We start from the raw sequence: 19,209 nt of genomic DNA, 5'->3' as shown, positions 1-19,209 counted from the left end.
AAGCCCTACCAGAAGTATAATAACCTTATGTTTATAAGCAAATAACCTGTTTCAATTCAGTTACGATGTATGTGTATATTAACAAGGAAGAACACTGTTCATTTACTATAAAAAGTATTCAGAAACATACAATTAGAGAAAATATTGTCAAAATGATTTTTATACATGATCACAGCAGTTCTGAATAAATACACCTAATTCTTATTTATCAATATTGTTATAAAGGAGCATAATAGTGTAATCTTGAATTGTAAAATGTATTTAAGAGAAATTGTAATGAATACATATAATTGTGTATATATTTTCTTTTGAAGTGTGTACTTACTTTCTAAACAAATAATTTACATACTGTAAAAGTACTGAGTCATTTGTGCTACTGGACCAACCTTTGTGTCTATGAGATCCATCCATGTTGCTAAATTCAATGTGATTTTCATCAGCCCAGTAGAGTCTATGGTTGACATAATCTATTGTTAATGCCATAGGTCTAGAAATCTTGGTTTCTATGACAACACTCTGATTGGTTCCATCCATTCCAACACGGCCAATGTGAGGGTACTCACAGCAGTCAATCCAATACAAATACCTAGGAAAGAAAATCAATAGCCATTTTGTTTACAGACACTCAGAGAGTAAAACATCACACAATATTTCACTTATTAACTCAGCTATTTCCAAATTAAGTCTTGGTATCTCTTTGAATTGTAACTTCTAAGAAGTATATTTTAATGCAAGCTTTTCTTATGATTTTCATTAAACATAGAGTACCATTGAAATATACATATAACTTTAAATATCTTTCCTTTAGCACATAAGCCTATATATATTATATATCATATGATATTTCTAAAGTATTAACAAATCACAGATCTGTAAAAATAACAGAGGTTAGCCTTCAAGCTGCATCTGTAATGTTGGAGGAATAATACTATCCAGATGTAGTTTTTTACTACATTTTTTAGTTCATTATCAATGAACTAGTTCATTTTTTAGTTCATTATCAATGAAAAGTTCAAAATGATTCATAGGAGAGTACATTATATTTGCCTGAATCTGCATTATTCAATGTGGTAGCCTCGTGATTCTCAAGATTTAAACAGATTAGAATCATATAAAATTAAATGAACTGGATTGTTCCTCAGTCACACTAGCCACATTCCAAGTACTCAATAACCATATGTCTCCCGGGACACCTGGTGGCTCAGTGGTTGCGCATCTGCCTTCAGCTCAGGGCGTGATCCTGGGGTCCTGAGATCGAGTCCACATCAGGCTCCCTGCATGGAGCCTGCTTCTCCCTCTACCTCTCTTTCTCTGTGTCTCTCATGAATAAAAAAACAAAATAAAATATTTTTAAAAAAGAAAAACAACATATGTCAGGTGGCTACCATATTCAACAGCATAGATATAGACCACTTCCATGACCTCAGAAAGTTCTATTAGATAGTGCTGATTTCAATTATGTTATTGGAAGTTCTAGAGTAAGGCATTTCAGACAGCAGTTAAAAATAATAAAGGGAAGAAAATTATATTGAACTAAGACTGAGTTAAATATAAATATTGTACCTCAGTAAAATATAAATAATGTGTAAGTGACAAATTTCTGAGAAATTTCTATTTAATTAAACCATTAATTTTTTTTCTCAAGTAGAAAAAGTCACTTTATCTTGTTGAATATGTTTCCTTCTCTACATAACTCAAGATTTGAGTTAGAGGATTCTTAATATTCCTTTCACATTCTAACACTAAAACCAAAACTTATTAAGCTAATTATTTTCCCCAGATCCATTGTTTTCTTTTTAGTAAGTATAGAATCATTGGCAATTAATTTTCAAATCTGGAAGATGTGTAATTAAAATAATATGGTGTGAAGATTATTCTGTATGGTTTATAACTGGTATACTTAGTTTAAAATCAAAATGTTCCTTAAAGAAAAATTTTCCTTATACATTCTGATACTGATAACAAAAAATGATAACAACAAATGATAACAAAAAGTCAGGAGATGGTGGATTATAAAGATAATTTTAAAAGTTCTTTACTAGGAAAATATCATTAAAATCATAATTAAGCATGGTATTTAAAAATGAGAAATATATATCTGGTGTATATAAACAAAATGTAGACATTTGTGGGCAGAGATTCAAAGAGAGCTCTGAGTGAGAATTTAAAAGCAAAATTGAGTCTGGGAATAACCACAGTCAAGTTTGAATAGAGTGATATTGGGATTGCTATCTAGTGCTTATGTATATCTATGTTAGTTCTCAACAAATTTGAAAATCTCAAATCACAAGATAATAATAGAAACCAAGCCTTCTAGAAATTGATTAAATATACTATTTCTTTAAATCTTGAATTATTCTATTATTGAAATATTGGATTATTATATTATTATTTTGAAAGCAAACATATGTCAGCAAAATACAGCTAGAAAACACACAATCCATTCTTTTCTAGCGAATTTATGGAGGTGCACCTTGCTGTCTATACTAGAGATAATGGCTAGATAAAGCATAGATAAAAAGGAAGAAACTGAATCAGAAAGAAGTAAAAATGCAAAGATAGTTTATCTCATTGAAATCAGAACATTCTTTCTTGCCTAACTGACTCCGAATCTTGGGAACACTATCAGCAATTTTTCCCCTAATAGATAATATATATATATATATATATATATATATATATATATATATACCAGTTTCTCTCACACATGTTAGATATGACCAAATATATTTGGGCTTCCATACAGCCATACTGTTTTTGAGAACTGAATGCAAACAAAGAAAAAATTAAAGCAGTATTTCAGTAACATTCTCTACCATTACGAAGAACATGTTCAATTTGGCTTAATTAGAGGCAGTATTCATATTTCTATTTAGCTATTTACCTTATATGTGCTTGCACTTGTAATTTAAACATCCTAAAGGTTAAATATTAAATAAATAAATAAGTAAACAAATAAATAAATAAATAAATAATAGTTTCCTCCATAATGCTATCAATAAAGTATTACAAAGTATTAGATGTGAATAATAATGTTTTTGGAGTCATTAAGTAAATTATGAATTACAAATGGTCTGACCTCCATTATTAACAGTTTAATTTTTTTTTAACAGTTTAAAATTTTTATCTGTAACTTGGACTTTTTTTTTTTCTTTTTGGCTAGTCTTATTACCATCTTGAACCAAGATACCAAGAACAGGACTCCATACTTCATGGAGTCCGACATCTGTTACATCATTCTCAGAAAGTTTGTGAAAGAGTTCCCAGCCCAAAATCCTGTCACAGCCATTTCAGCTTTCTTTTAAAAAAGCACAACATACTTCTCTCAATCACTCTTCACCATTGAAATGTGTGTCAGTTCAGCTCTAGTTGGAGTATTTACAGTCCTACATTTTCACTTCTGTGCTTTCATGAAATCACTGGAAGAGATCATTCCTCTTCAATTACATAGCCTTTTTCATATAGACACAATTCTCGTTGCCCCTCCATTCTCCACAAATTCTTCCTTGATCACATTTTTCAAGATAGGATTCAAGATTGAACATGTTTGAGAAATACTTTGTTTAACAAAGTAAGCATCATTTCTTTTTATTGTGAGAGTTTTTAGGATGCTTTAATACAACATGGTGCTTCTCTCAGAGGGAGGTATGGTATCCCTTTCTTATCACATAGTCTTAAGTGATAGCATTTATTTTCCTAGGGCAGTTCACAGGGAACACACTTTGGGAAACTGTGCTTTAGTTCTTTCTGGTCTACAGAATTACTTTTCCTTACTGCATGTATATCTGAACAACTCATATATTGTGCACATATATTGTGAACAAACGACTAATGATGTAGATTCTCAGGCCTCATAATCAGAGAACCTACCTTGATTAACTCAGCTGGTGTTAACAACTCTAAGAATCCCTAGAGCCATTCTTAAGTCAATTAAGAGTCATTCTTAAGTCAACCATATTTTGAAACAATAATTTTCAAAGGCCATATTATGTACCAGATACTTCTTAGAACTGGGAACACGGAGGTAAACAGATAGGATTTTTGCCTTTAAAGATCTCTCCATGAATACAATAGAGGTGGATGTAAAACAAATTAAAAAAAAGTATCATGATAAAACTACTTTACTATGGAGGCACAAAAGAGGGAATAATAATTTTACCAAGATGGAAGAAAGCATGAAAGAAATATTGTGCTTACTAATAGTTCTTTGAACATAAATTTTATCTTCATAGCTACATTATAAAGATAAGAAGAATCCTTATCTCCTTCCGATTTTAGAACAAAATATAACTTAATTAAAGATTTTAATGCTGTAACAGGTCTTAAAGATCATGTAGCTGAAGACCCTTATTTTACTGATAAACTGAGACCATATAAGATTATGTGTGTTGTCGTAGCCTATTATGATAGTGATACAGTTGGAACAGGCTCAGGTCTCTAGATTTATAGATTATCTTTTTCTCTAAGCAGCATTATTTAGAGTCTTAAGGAAACATGTTCTAGAAACGGATTAATCGGGTTCAAATTTCAGGTCCACCTATTACTGGCTGTGTGAATCTGGACAATTCAATTAGCCTTCTTGAGCCTGCATTTATTCACATGTTGAAAAGAATAATAATAGTTCCTCATAAGATCACCATGAGGATTAAATAACAGAATATAGGAGCAAATTTATAAGACTGAGAAACATGGAATAATAGTTTACCAAATATTAGCTTTTATTTTTTATCTGTACTAGATATGTAATATATATTTCATATATGTCTGTACACCCTCTCTCTATATATATTGTTTTAGTAATATCCACCTGATAGGTGACCTGTTGCATCTGGATACTATCTATAGTACTATATAATTTGTCTGGGCTTTGTGTGTTATTACATGATTTGTCTATTTAAGTACTCATCAACCAAAAGAATATTATGAAAATACTCTATCACATTGAAGAAAACTATAGTTTAACTCTTTTCAGGTGTGAATGAATCTTCATAGACACAGAATTTCTCTCCTCATAGGTAGCTATCTTCTGATGGCTGAATTTCATTTTCTTTTCCATACTTAAGCCCTGTTACCATAACTTTTTTCAAGTTTTTCAATAAGTCTATTCCAGATATTCTGGTAACTTTAACATCTGAAATTCAACTTCTTAAAAACTACTTAAGTACAAATTTGCTGTAAACAATTAAAGCTGACAAATGAAAACATCTGTGAAAATGTCAAAAGGAGAGTTCCAAATTTCATCCATATAATATATAATGTTTACCTAAGATCACATCTGAAAAAACTCAGTTCCAAATAATATCTATTCCGTAAGTTATAACAAGTGTCAACATAGAAAACAATGTTCACTGTAACAATAGGGTAATAACAGGCTTCTGTGGTTCCTGAGGATATCTTTTATAGTTTAATATAATATACTCTATTTCTTTAAAAAATTAAAATAGAAGTGTGCTCTCAGTTTTTATTGTGCTCTTTTTTTTTCTGAATTCAGGGAATATACTCAGAGACATTGCTTTCAACTGCAATTATTTTGATTTTGAGTTGTAAATTAATTTCTGATATTCATTTCCTATTGTTTTTGACTAAATATGGGAATATAGGTTTAAAGTTGGTAGAGCAAGGATATTCTTTTATGTGATTGTTTATTTTAATAAAATGTTTGTTTCCCCAAAGAAATAAAAAACTGAGCTTTCATTCCTGGTATGCCTTTGATTCCCTCACAACAAAAGTTCCCTTATGACTTTTCTCCTTGAAACATGCAGGTTATTTACATACTGATGTATTGGTTTGGGCAATGATGCAGGTACAATGTCCCTGTAGCTATAACCCTATTTGCTATGTACATCCAGTTGCCCATTTATTATTTCCTTCTGCAGAGAATTTAATGATATTTGTGTTTGACGCAGCCAGTGATCAAGCCGTGGCCTTTTTTTTTTTTTTTTTTTTTTTTTTTTTTAAGCCATGGTCTTTTTGCTAAACGTGCTCACTTTCGAAGATGGAGAGATAGACATTTACACCAATAATAGTCATATGTACATGTGCAACTAATAAAATGTTTATGTCAATTATACTTTAAAATAATTAAAAATAAAATATAAAAAGTCATGTAATGGTATGTGTTCAATATGTGGGGACTTCTTAGGCACAACTGGGGAATGTTTCACAGAGGAAATGATATTTTCTGCTGTGTTTGGAAAAATGGGAAGTTATTCCAACTAGAGGAAAATCAGAAGAGCATCCTAGGAAGAAAGAACGGCATAAGGGAAGATACAGAAATACGAAATGCATCTTTTCCAAATTTAGTTGCATTATCATTATTCAGGTTGGCAGTAAGGGATACATACACTGAGTTAAATATGAGTCCTTCAATATATTTTCATTAAAATATATTTAAAATTCAAAATAGCACCCAGTATTATTCTTTTGTGTTATTATTAGCAAACTATTAGAAAAAGAATCCAGACAAAAATATTCTTAATAATAAGGTCTGGTTATAACACTTTTATTTATTTCCAAAAAACTCATATCTACAGTTTAAATTTTATAAAATGGCTAATTATTAAAGTGGAAGAAAATACAGTTTTGTCTTCTTATGTTCGTTTTCTTATCCCTGTCTGTATGGCTCTTGAAAAGCGTGCTCATGATCTAAGATAATTTTGTTACTTCAGATTCTAATGTGCTATAATGGGAAAAGCATGGGACTAAAGCTTGAAAATTGGGTTGAATCCCCAATTTAATATCGTACTACCGAAATGATCTTGAGAAAATCACTTGGCCATTTTGAGGCTGGATGTTCTTATCTGTACTTTAAGGATAATAGTAAAAATAATATTTTTCCCCCAGACTCTGAGGAAACAGTAGAAGCAACTGAAGTGATAAAATTCAGACAGTTTTCAAATTCATAGAATTCTAGAGAAGCAGTTATCTTCTTTGTCATTATTATTACATGAGAACTCCAATCCCAAGAGGTTTATAAACTGATCGTCTCCCCTTCTTATCTCTGCCCCTCTCCTGATCCCTCATATCTAGGGAGATAGTTAGTTACCCAAAACTTATAATGAACTAGAACAGTAGTTCCTAAACTTAACCAGATAACTGAATGATTCAGATAATTAAATTTCAGTTGAATTAAATGTTACACATAGGATGATGATCAATCTGCTTACTTGTATCTTCTTTACCATTCTTAGTAACCACCATATGAAACTGATATTATGACAATCAGCGTACTATTATTAAAAGATAGAAAGTGACTGTCTTTCTTCCAGTGGATCGTCTTTCCTCCTTTGTCGAATATTAGTTGACCATAAAGTTCAGGGTCCATTTCTGGGTTCTCTATTCTGTTCCATTGGTCTATGTGTCTGTTTTTGTGCCAGTACCACACTGTCTTGATGACCACAGCTTTGTAGTACAACCTGAAATCTGGCATTGTGATGCCCCCAGCTATGGTTTTCTTTTTTAAAATTCCCCTGGCTATTCGGGGTCTTTTCTGATTCCACACAAATCTTACAATAATTTGTTCTAAGTCTCTGAAGAAAGTCCATGGTATTTTGATAGGGATTGCATTGAACGTGTAAATTGCCCTGGGTAGCATTGACATTTTCACAATATTAATTCTGCCAATCCATGAGCATGGAATATTTTTCCATCTCTTTGTGTCTTCCTCAATTTCTTTCAGAAGTGTTCTATAGTTTTTAGGGTATAGATCCTTTACCTCTTTGGTTAGGTTTATTCCTAGGTATCTGATGCTTTTGGGTGCAATTGTAAATGGGATTGACTCCTTAATTTCTCTTTCTTCAGTCTCATTGTTAGTGTATAGGAATGCCATTGATTTCTGGGCATTGATTTTGTATCCTGCCACGCTACCAAATTGCTGTATGAGTTCTAGCAATCTTGGGGTGGAGGCTTTTGGGTTTTCTATGTAGAGTATCATGTCATCGGCGAAGAGGGAGAGTTTGACTTCTTCTTTGCCAATTTGAATGCCTTTAATGTCTTTTTGTTGTCTGATTGCTGAGGCTAGGACTTCCAATACTATGTTGAATAGCAGTGGTGAGAGTGGACATCCCTGTCTGGTTCCTGATCTTAGGGGAAAGGCTCCCAGTGCTTCCCCATTGAGAATGATATTTGCTGTGGGCTTTTCGTAGATGGCTTTTAAGATATCGAGGAAAGTTCCCTCTATCCCTACACTCTGAAGAGTTTTGATCAGGAATGGATGCTGTATTTTGTCAAATGCTTTCTCTGCATCTAATGAGAGGATCATATGGTTCTTGGTTTTTCTCTTGCTGATATGATGAATCACATTGATTGTTTTACGAGTGTTGAACCAGCCTTGCATCCCGGGGATAAATCCTACTTGGTCATGGTGAATAATTTTCTTAATGTATTGTTGGATCCTATTGGCTAGTATCTTGTTGAGAATTTTTGCATCCATGTTGGTCCACATGCAGAAGAATGAAACTAGACCACTCTCTTGCACCATACACAAAGATAAACTCAAAATGGATGAAAGATTTAAATGTGAGACAAGACTCCATCAAAATCCTAGAGGAGAACACAGGCAACACCCTTTTTGAACTTGGCCACAGTAACTTCTTGCAAGATACATCCACGAAAACAAAAGAAACAAAAGCAAAAATGAACTATTGGGACTTCATCAAGATAAGAAGCTTTTGCACAGCAATGGATACAGTCAACAAAACTCAAAGACAACCTACAGAATGGGAGAAGATATTTGCAAATAACATATCAGATAAAGGGCTAGTTTCCAAAATCTATAAAGAACTTATTAAACTCAACACCAAAGAAACAAACAATCCAATCATGAAATGGGCAAAAGACATGAAGAGAAATCTCACAGAGGAAGACATAGACATGGCCAACATGCACATGAGAAAATGCTCTGCATCACTTGCCATCAGGGAAATACAAATCAAAACCACAATGAGATACCACCTCACACCAGTGAGAATGGGGAAAATTAATAAGGCAGGAAACAACAAATGTTGGAGAGGATGTGGAGAAAAGGGAACCCTCTTACACTGTTGGTGGGAATGTGAACTGGTGCAGCCACTCTGGAAAACTGTGTGGAGGTTCCTCAAAGAATTAAAAATAGACCTGCCCTACGACCCAGCAATTGCACTGTTAGGGATTTACCCCGAAGATTCAGATGCAATGAAACGCCAGGGCACCTGCACCCCAATGTTTCTAGCAGCCATGTCCACAATAGCCAAACTGTGGAAGGAGCCTCGGTGCCCATCGAAAGATGAATGGATAAAGAAGATGTGGTTTATGTATACAATGGAATATTACTCAGCCATTAGAAACAACAAATACCCACCATTTGCTTCAACGTGGATGGAACTGGAGGGTATTATGCTGAGTGAAGTAAGTCAATCGGAGAAGGACAAACAGTGTATGTTCTCACTCATTTGGGGAATATGAATAATAGTGAAGGGGAATATAAGGGAAGGGAGAAGAAATGTGTGGGAGATATCAGAAAGGGACACAGAACATAAAGACTTCTAACTCTGGGAAATGAACTAGGGGTGGTGGAAGGGGAGGAGGGCGGGGGGTGGGGGTGAATGGGTGACGGGCACGGAGGGGGACACTTGACGGGATGAGCACTGGGTGTTATTCTGTATGTTGGTAAATTGAACACCAATAAAAATTAATTTATAAAAAAAAAAAAAGATAGAAAGTACCTCCAAGTTACCTCCTAAAAGTTCAGTTGTTTCATTACATTAGTCCAGCTGATCTTTCTCCTCCTTTAAACAAAACTTTCCTTATCCTCTCACTAAATATCAGGACAGAAATCACACTCCTCACAGAAACAGGGGTCAGTAGGATTGGAAAACTCAAAACATATGTACACTACAATGCTAATCTCATCTGGAAAGATTCAAGGGTATTTCATTACATAATTTACAATTTAAGTTGATATTTTTAAAGAAGGATATTTTAGACAGGGAATTTTCACCCTGAAGCTCATCTCAAAAACCAAAATGCAAGTTGCCCTATTGTCTCATCCTGGGGAACAAGAAAAACAGCATGTACAGAAAGGTGTCATCAAATTTTATCTCTAAAATAGGTGGCTTAAATTGTTTCTTACAAAGTTCCAACTTTTATCTGTTTTTTTTTTTTGGTTATAATATGGCATATCTATATCATAATAAAATATTATCCAAAATTGAAATCAAGGAGTATTTCATAACATTTACAATAATTTAGTACTTCACTATTTTAACTGACACTTGATGGATGGGTTTAGATTAATGATAACTTAATGTTGCTTTCAGTTTATAGGGTAATAATACCTGTAACCCAGGAGAACTAAAACCTTAAGCTAGGCTTGGCTGTATTCACTAGGCTAGGACACAGTTTTGCTTTATACCTAGCAAATTCCACAAGGCTATTATGATCTACAGGTGAAATTTATTTTATTTATTTTTTAGATTATTATTTATTTATTCATGAGACACACACACACAGAGAGAGGCAGAGACACAGGCGGAGGGAGAAGCAGGCTCCATGCAGGGAGCCAGATGTGAGACTTGATCCTGTGTCTCCAGGATCACGCCCTGGGCTGAAGGTGGCGCTAAACTGCTGAGCCACCTGGGCTGTTCCACTTGTTTGTTTAATATGAAGCATCCTGAAGAGTATAAAATGAGAAGCTAAGCCAGTCATATTGGTTTTGAAGAAAAGGACAATGATTTGAACACACTAAAATAACTATCTTCTGATAAAATGCTGAAGGAATAAACATATTCACATTCTTATGAATGAATGATAATAACCATCAAACTTAGTACATTTGGCCATTATTTCCCAGAACATTGAAAATAAATTCTCTTGTGACTATTTCAATTAAAATGGAATTGACACTCTCTTGAATCTTTTGTTGCTATGGTAAAGAAAATACTTTAAAAGGTAGCAAAATGGTTACATAATTATATAGCAAAAAGTTAAATTTGCACATTACCTTGGAAACAGAAGAGTATTTACAGTACAAGTCTTCTCCTATTAGGTACTGCTTTTACCCAAAGTAATGTTTAAAATTAAGCTATAAAATATACAGTGATGTGATCACAGTGCCAATTATACACATAAGGGACCAAAAAACATAGATACAACATATTAGCAAGAAGCAAAGCCTAATTGTTGCATATGATCTGATAAAAGCAGTGATTTCATGAAACATATTAAGTGAAATTAATTTACACAGCAGAAAATTTAGAGCACTATAGTTATCATAATACTTGTTACTGTGAATGTGTTCTATTTTTAAAAATCAAATTTTCACTAAACCTGGTATTTTAACAAGCATGTTGAGTAGGTTGAATTTTAATAGAGATCATTTTGGAGTATGTAATCACTCTAAATTATAGTGCAGAAGAAGGAGACGAGGAAGAGAAGGAGGAGGAGGAGGAGGAAGAGGAAGAGGAAGAAGAAAAAGAAGAAGAAGAAGAAGAAGAAGAAGAGGAGGAGGAGGAGGAGGAGGAGGAGGAGGAAGGGGAGGAGTAGGCATAGCTTCTCTACCAAAACAACATAATTAAAAGTGAATGATAATGGTCCTAATCTATAGAACTTTGGCAGCCACACACCTGACTTCGACACCTAAGATCTGACATCTTACTATGTGTGTTCTTTCCTCATCTGGAATCTCCAGCCTGCTGTCCTTAATCCCTACAATGACTTGCAATGAAATGCAGCTGAAACACAGCTCCAATATGAATCTTTCTCAATATCTCCACTGTGGTATCTCTTTTGAATGCATGGGTAATGCACCTTCTTATTTATTATCCATGGATACTACTTATTCCTCTTGCTCTAAAGTGGTACAAGCATTACATTATCCACATTTGTGACCCACTAGCATTGCTGCCTTTCCTCAAAGATTTCAAGGCATTAAAATTAGAGAAATCCATATATTTTATTCATTCCCAATACATTTATAGATTAACTAGTAAAACAGTTGTGTTTAAAAATAATTGCTGCAAAATCCCATCATTCCAAATGTTTTTCTTTTTTCACTGTGATAATCATTTTTCTATTTTTGACTTCCCAATATGAATGTCTGCACAGCACACTTTATATTGGTTTTCATGTTAAAATCTACAGAATGGAATTTACCACATTGAATGTAATCTAGAGTTTCAAACTTTAATTTAATATTATCAATATTTGTTACAAACCCAGCTCGAGGATCCAAAGACAGGTCCCGGGGAAACTTCAGTCTTTTGCTAACAAGTATAGTAGGATATAAGCCGTTGAGTTTGGATACTTCAATGATCCTCTTTTCTGTGTCAGACCAATAAAGGTTTTTTCCAATCCAATCGACAGCAAGTGCATTGGGGACAGCTGTGTTATGCACTACCTAACAAATAAGAATTTTAAAAGTTAACAGTGTAAATGCCTAGTGAACTGAGCAACTGCTTCTTGATTTTGGCAGAGATGATAAAATTCCATTTAAACATTAGAAATGGAATTTAGATAAGCTTAAAACATAGAACGAATTTACCCTAATTAAATTACTTACTTGTTTGAGATGCGAGAAATTACCATATATGTAATCAGGCCTAAACATTACACATGGTTTAAGGAGTAAACCAAAATAAGAAGCTGTTGGACAGCTACAAAGTTCCCGATCACATTTTTGTTAATAGTTTACGTTTACGTGTCTTCTGAAAATTGGGAGCAGAAATTGTATCATACAGAAAGACATACACAGAATCATTGATATTATTTATCTTTAGCAGGTTTTGGAGGAGATTCCAATAGCATTTTCCACTCTCCCAACTGCTCTTGCCCTACTTAATTATCTACTACAAGAGAAAAAAAATTACAAATGAGAATACATACATTGTTTTAACCTAACTAAAGGAAGTGAAATTCATACAACTGTTGCACTTGATCCTAACCCATTTCAATATCAACTATAATAAGGACATAAACTTTGTATATATAAATATGATGCATGTAAAATAACCAAAGGTTCTTGGTCTATAATGACTGCTATTTCTGAGTTCTCAGTGCTTTGAGGATTATGTGAAAAGAGAAACAAACTTGGGGCTGTATAGAAGTCAATGCTTATTTAGTTAGAAACAAGAAAATAATAGTGAAAGTTTATAGTTATCTTTTTCTTAATGTTATCAATAGTGAAGACATTATAAGTATATGACAACATACATTAAATATATATATGACAACATTTTCAGCAACTAAAGGTATCAATCTACTGTATTGAATTGCAAGGTATCTTTTCTTCTTTCTCCCAAAGTCCAATTTTAAAAAAAATGGCTTGGCTGACAATTTACATGGAAATCAGTGAATTAGTAATCTCAATAGAAAAAATGATTCATTTTGTGATCCTATTTTATGACATTATTTAAGGTAGTAATGGGTTAGCAGTGGCTAGGTGGTAGATAATTAATCCTTTAAAAATATTAAAATATATTAAAAATATATAAAGGTAACCAAAAATTTAAATTTTTGTAATGAAAGTATGATCAAGTTTGGGTAATGGTACTTTTTACAGTTTTTATATAAATAGTCAAGAAATTAAAAAAGAAAACTTTATATGCTTCTTTGTTTTATAACCTATACTGATATTTCATTTATAAACTATCAGTTTATACATACATCGAATCACACTAGTTCTCTTGTCATTGCATATACAGATTTCAAGATTGTATTAATATTTTTTTGTATTGATATTTTCAAAATTGATTGTTCCCACTAAAAGTTTCTGTATGATATTATAGATGACTACAAAAAAAATTGTGGGTTCTGTGTCTTTGAACTTAAATGCCTTTATAATGTATTTTACTGTGTATATATAGTACAAATTATTTTATTTTTCAAATAATTTTATTTTAAAACTCAAGATAACATAGTGCTCATTTCAGCAGAACATACACTAAAACTCAAGATAACACAGAAATTGGTGCCAAGTAGTTCATATCTAGAATGTGACATGTATTTAATTATGATACTGTCTAATAAGAACTTTCATTTTACAGAAATGCATTCAATTATTTCCATCTATAGGAGGTTAATTTTAATAGTGCTGTAATTTCAATCTAGAGTCAAGTAATTAATTTTTTCAATTATAGATTCTCAGACTCAACTTTCCCTGTTACATAAGTCAACACAATTGCAAGTTAGGATCTAATCACTCAAGCCGAAAGCATCCCTCACATTTTCTAGGGTTGTGAATTAGGTTTCAAATTTTATTTATCCAATTTGATTTTTTTATTGCGAATAATAGTGTTATAATGAAACATACAGATTAAAAAACCTCATATTTCATATTTAAAGTATGTATTAACTAACACTGTACAAATGTGAAATTCAAATTCACCTAATATATTCTATGAGTTTTATCATTACCATCAAATAATATTTTCTATTCAAGTGAGCTATCTTAATAAAATATTCAATAATCCCATCATTGTAACATCTCGTTACCTTAATATCACTTCCATTTAAACACATTCTATTTATGCGGCTGCCGTTGGGTCGGCTGGAATCAATCCAATAGATGAATTCTTCTCTGTAATCAAAGTCTATAGCAATAACATTGTTTAATCCCTAAAAATAAAAAAAATGATATGTTTGAATAATAGTTAACGGAAATTATTTCACATTTTAATTCATAAGAATCACTATCTCCTTTTGAACCTAAATAGTTATAGTTATTACAATGAAGAGTATTTGTGACCGATTCTTTCTAAGAGCATTTTATGTTTATATTTTCTCTATACCATACAAGTAAAATGTATAATTTATTTGAAAATATTTTCCATGTAGATCATAAAAATTTCAGAATGCTTAGAAAGATTTAAGTAAATAGCTAGTACTGTGAAAAAAAAATCCAAAAACAAAAAACACCTGCTTTTAGGGAGATAAAGTGAAACACTTTCACTTTAGGTAAATGTTTAAAAATACGAATTCAACACCATTATTATCTGTTCTGTAGAGTAACCAGAAAACAGCATACATCTAAATTGGAAGGCAGAAGATCCCTGATGATTGAGGACAAGCTATCTGATGAAGTCAGAGAAGAAGGATTAGAATCTGCTTTGTCTAAAATCTTTTGTCTCAACATCAATTTGCTGCTTTATTTTGTTTCTTCTTGCTTCCAAGGGCCTTCCAGCCAACACAGTGCCGTATTAGAATTTAAAAGTTATAACCTTCGGTGAGGATTTGACCAAAGAGGAACCAAGTGACCAACATCTTTTTATTCCACATGGAAATATGAGGAAATTGTTATCAGAATCACAGTTACGCATTTTTTAGAAGGTAACAAAACAACACAAATTCAACTGGTTACCACATTTCTTTGGTTTTAGTTGTGTCTTTTGATGGATTTGATTTAAGAATTGTACATCAGGATCTGGGAATCTTTTATACGTACTGAATTGTTCAAATGACTTCTGAGGGGTTAATTTAATTCTGACCTTTAGTTAGGGCTTGGAGATTTACTACCCTAATGGACTAACAAAACTTGGATCAGGATTTCAATTGTGTTCACTCATTTTGAGGCTTGGATAGTTTATTAATATATACATTTTATGTCTTAAAAATATTTGACACTATAGACACTTGGCAAAGCCCAAAGAGATCTATTCCATATCTTTATATCTGTTGTAAATTTCATATATATATATATATATATATATATATATATATATATATATATACACACACACACACACACACACACACACACACACACACACAATCTAAAATTGTAATTAAGCCTGAAATTATTTTAGGGCTCATTTATGAATAGCTATAGTCCTATAGGTAAGGATTCACACCTTCAGGGAGATGGACTGTCTTATTTGGTTAGAGGAGGAGGGAAAGGAAGGATGATAATTACCACATCTGGGTTCAGTTTCCAGATCTATTCCCCAAATTTAAAATTAGATAATGACCCTGCATTAGATTTACATAGTCTTTTATAAGACTCAGGCTGACGCTAAATCATTACTGTTCATATTTTATTTCTTTCCAGTGATCTTGAAGACTAAAGATAGCCTAGTTATATAAGCAATTCAGAGAAAGTTCTGGCAAATACTGATTTTTTTCTTCTCTCAGCAGAGCTAAATTATTGTGGTGATGACATTAAAATCACAGGTTCAACTATTACACTTTTATTTGGCTTAACATGAGCAACCTCTTTCCTCAGCCCCAGATTATAAAATTAACCTGATAGCCTGACCCCTTGGAACTGCTGGCTATTGGTCATAAATAAGAGATGAGAGTAAACAGGACTGTGTGTAAATTTCTTACTACACCCAAATGAATAAACACAAGAATACTTCTTACTGACATTATTAATTAAAAATAATGACTGTAAATTCTTATAGAATTCAGTCACAGATTCAAAAGATTTGTTGAATATTCATTCATATGCTAAGAACTGGAGTCCAACTAAAAGTATTTCAGCATACAAATCTAGGAACTTGTATATGAAAAATCAATCAAAGTTTTAAAACAGAAATTGAGTATAGTCCAACTTCTATAGTGACTTTAATAAATCCACTCCAATAGTGCTTTGTAATATCCTTTCTGTATAAATGCTTTTAATACCAGAGGATTAAGGTAAATGTGTTAGGTAGGGTTCTGTGATGGCCTGAAATTCATATGGATGAATTAGAGCATTTGAGAGAAAAAGGTGGAGAGAATCTTCTCATTAACTTTAGGAAAGATTTACCCAGTTATGGCAGGATTATCCCATTTCTTTCTTTACAATAAGCGAATTAGAGAATAAAGATCCAATTCCAAATTTAGCAATTCAACTATAATAAATTAAAGCTATAAATGCAGAGGAATTGAAGCTCTGAATTCTGATATATCTATCTAACCAAGCTGGTCATTTTTCTACAACTTTACCCTTAATCCCCACAGAAAACTTTGCAATTCTCTCTTTGCAGAATCATATGCAAGGAACATTAAAACAGCCAAGGGCATGGTCAAAATAATGTCTAAACACTAGAGCTATCCCAGTGGCTTCAGAGCTGAAAATTGGTTTCATCAAAATCCTATTTGCTTCTTTCATTTCTATAGCTGAAGATTTGCACCCTTTGGTTCAAGATGATTAATTTAGGAAATTGTGTTTTGTTTCTCTACACAATTGTACTGGAATAAAAGGCACTGCTAGGATTGAATTAGATAACACTGGAAAGCTATTTGATTAATATACTTAAATTAATAAAATTAATACTTGATTAATGCACTTCATTTCCAAAATTTGTGTTATTAAAGTATATTTTCTTTATGCATGTGGTGTATAAATTATAGCGGGCCTAGCTACAGCTATGTTTTAAAAAACACATTGCAAAAAATAATCTACCAGTTGCTGTATTTTTTCTCTGTAATGCTTCATGAGATTGTATAGACTACAACAAAGAGAATAAAATTCAACATATTAAGGTAAATTGTTTTTCCTAATCACCTACACACCAAAAAGTCCTCCCAAATTTGAGGCAAGGATGTCTTTTCACTTATTTTGACTGGGAGAAAATATAGGGAGATAATTACTTCCGTTTTCTACTTCATTCTGCACATGTAGACAGAAATCTCTGGGGAAAAAATGTTTCTACTGCCTAAAACTCCTTGAAAATTTCTATAATGCTATAATGAAATGTAGTTAAAAATATCTTCCCTGACAGAAATCATATATTCCAAACAGACCACAGGCAAAACTGGATGTAATGCTTGTGTCTAGTTTTTTGGGTGTCTATTTCCTTACTTAGTGGTCACATTAATAAATGCTTTCCAAAGACACAGATGTTCAGAGTCCTCGTGAGCTTCCTCTTTTTTCTCACTCGTTCTTCATTTTCATAAACACTACACTAAGAAAACTATCTGAAAGTCATCCCCACTTAGGTACTAGTGATTGGCAATAGTTGAAAATGATACCACCAGGAAAAAAGTGCTATTTGAAAGCATGCATTAAAGTGCTTTGGATATATGAAATAGACTTAAATGATGCATACAGGAAAAAAATCATTTTGCTCCATTAAGAACAATCTCTGATAACATATTAGCCATGAAAACAACAAAGGGGGTACCACCAGAAATATCGAGTCACAGGGTTGGAAAATAAAGCAAAGAGATGTCATTGAAGCTCCATTATGGTCTTTATGAAGTCAATAAATAGTGTTGCTGTTTTAGTTATTAGTCCAACTGAGCTTATAGACAGACTATCCAAAAGAGTGAAATTTCTCCCTTTCTGAAAGCAGAGTCCAAAAGTAACAAATGCTAAACAAGTAAACAAAAACAACTAAGAAAAGAGAAACAACTAAGCGTGTCCCTTTTCCAGATACCATACAAGGAAATCAGTGGTGGGCACATTCAACCTTGAAGGTAATGAGAGGCTTAGAGGGAGATGGAGACGTCCTCCAAAAGAAAAAGACATTTTTCAGTATTTTGTAACTTTCTTATAAGCTTAAAATTAGACTTCATGGAAAATAAGAATTAAGATAAAAAATGTAGGAAACCATTTGGGCAGCAAACATTTTTCACATTTACATATGCTAAACTTTTTTCCCTGGAGTTCTTTCTCTTGTATTTACTACTCATTACTATTCTTATAATACTTATCTCTTAAAAAATAATAATATTTATCTCTTAAAGAGATAGTGGTCTAATTTTTATATTTTACACAGATTTCTGTTTAGTTTTTTATAAACAACATGGAAAGATTTTATATTTTTTCCCAATCTCTGCAGGGTTCACAATAAGAGGCCTCTAACATGATAACAGTGAATGTTGGCAGCACACCCTCATCTCAAGAGCAAGAGTCTAAACCTCACAGACATTCATGAACAAGTTTATATATGGCAAGGTCACGGGAAGTCTAAGGACTGCAGTGAGTTGGAGAGCATTGGCCTCTATGTCAAAGTGTCAACTGCTACACACTTTGGACTGTGGACATTGAAGGATGTACATCCAGCACTGCTATCGCTTCCTATTTATTTTCATGAGTAGCCTGAAATCTGGATTTTCTTCTTTTTCCTCTCTTTTTTTGATTATTTATTTATTTGAGAGAGAGTGTGAGAGAGAGAGAGACCACGAGTACTGACGGAGAGGGAGAAGCAGACTCCTCACTGAGCAGGGAGCCTGATGTGGGACTCAATCTCAGGTCCCTGAGATCCTGACTTGCACTGAAGGCAGATGCTTAACTGACTGAGCCACCCA

The 19,209-nt window shown here is 32.8% G+C and overlaps 1 protein-coding gene across 1 annotated transcript in view; it reads right to left on the bottom strand.

Annotated features, from left to right (window-relative positions):
* Window positions 1-19,209, bottom strand: part of LOC129514645 (low-density lipoprotein receptor-related protein 1B) — a 1,831,349-nt gene that overhangs the window by 211,120 nt on the left and 1,601,020 nt on the right. Inside the window, exons 58-60 of the mRNA XM_055333402.1 lie at window positions 14,467-14,589; window positions 12,192-12,373; window positions 387-586 (exon numbers count right to left, since the gene is read on the bottom strand). Of these exons, the coding sequence (XP_055189377.1) occupies window positions 387-586; window positions 12,192-12,373; window positions 14,467-14,589 (505 nt within the window). The remainder of the gene's footprint in view (window positions 1-386; window positions 587-12,191; window positions 12,374-14,466; window positions 14,590-19,209) is intronic.

The sequence above is a fragment of the Nyctereutes procyonoides genome, unplaced genomic scaffold, assembly GCF_905146905.1.
Source record: "Nyctereutes procyonoides isolate TBG_1078 unplaced genomic scaffold, NYPRO_anot_genome, whole genome shotgun sequence".
Lineage (NCBI taxonomy): Eukaryota > Metazoa > Chordata > Mammalia > Carnivora > Canidae > Nyctereutes > Nyctereutes procyonoides.
This window is presented reverse-complemented; position numbering and strand designations above follow the sequence as displayed.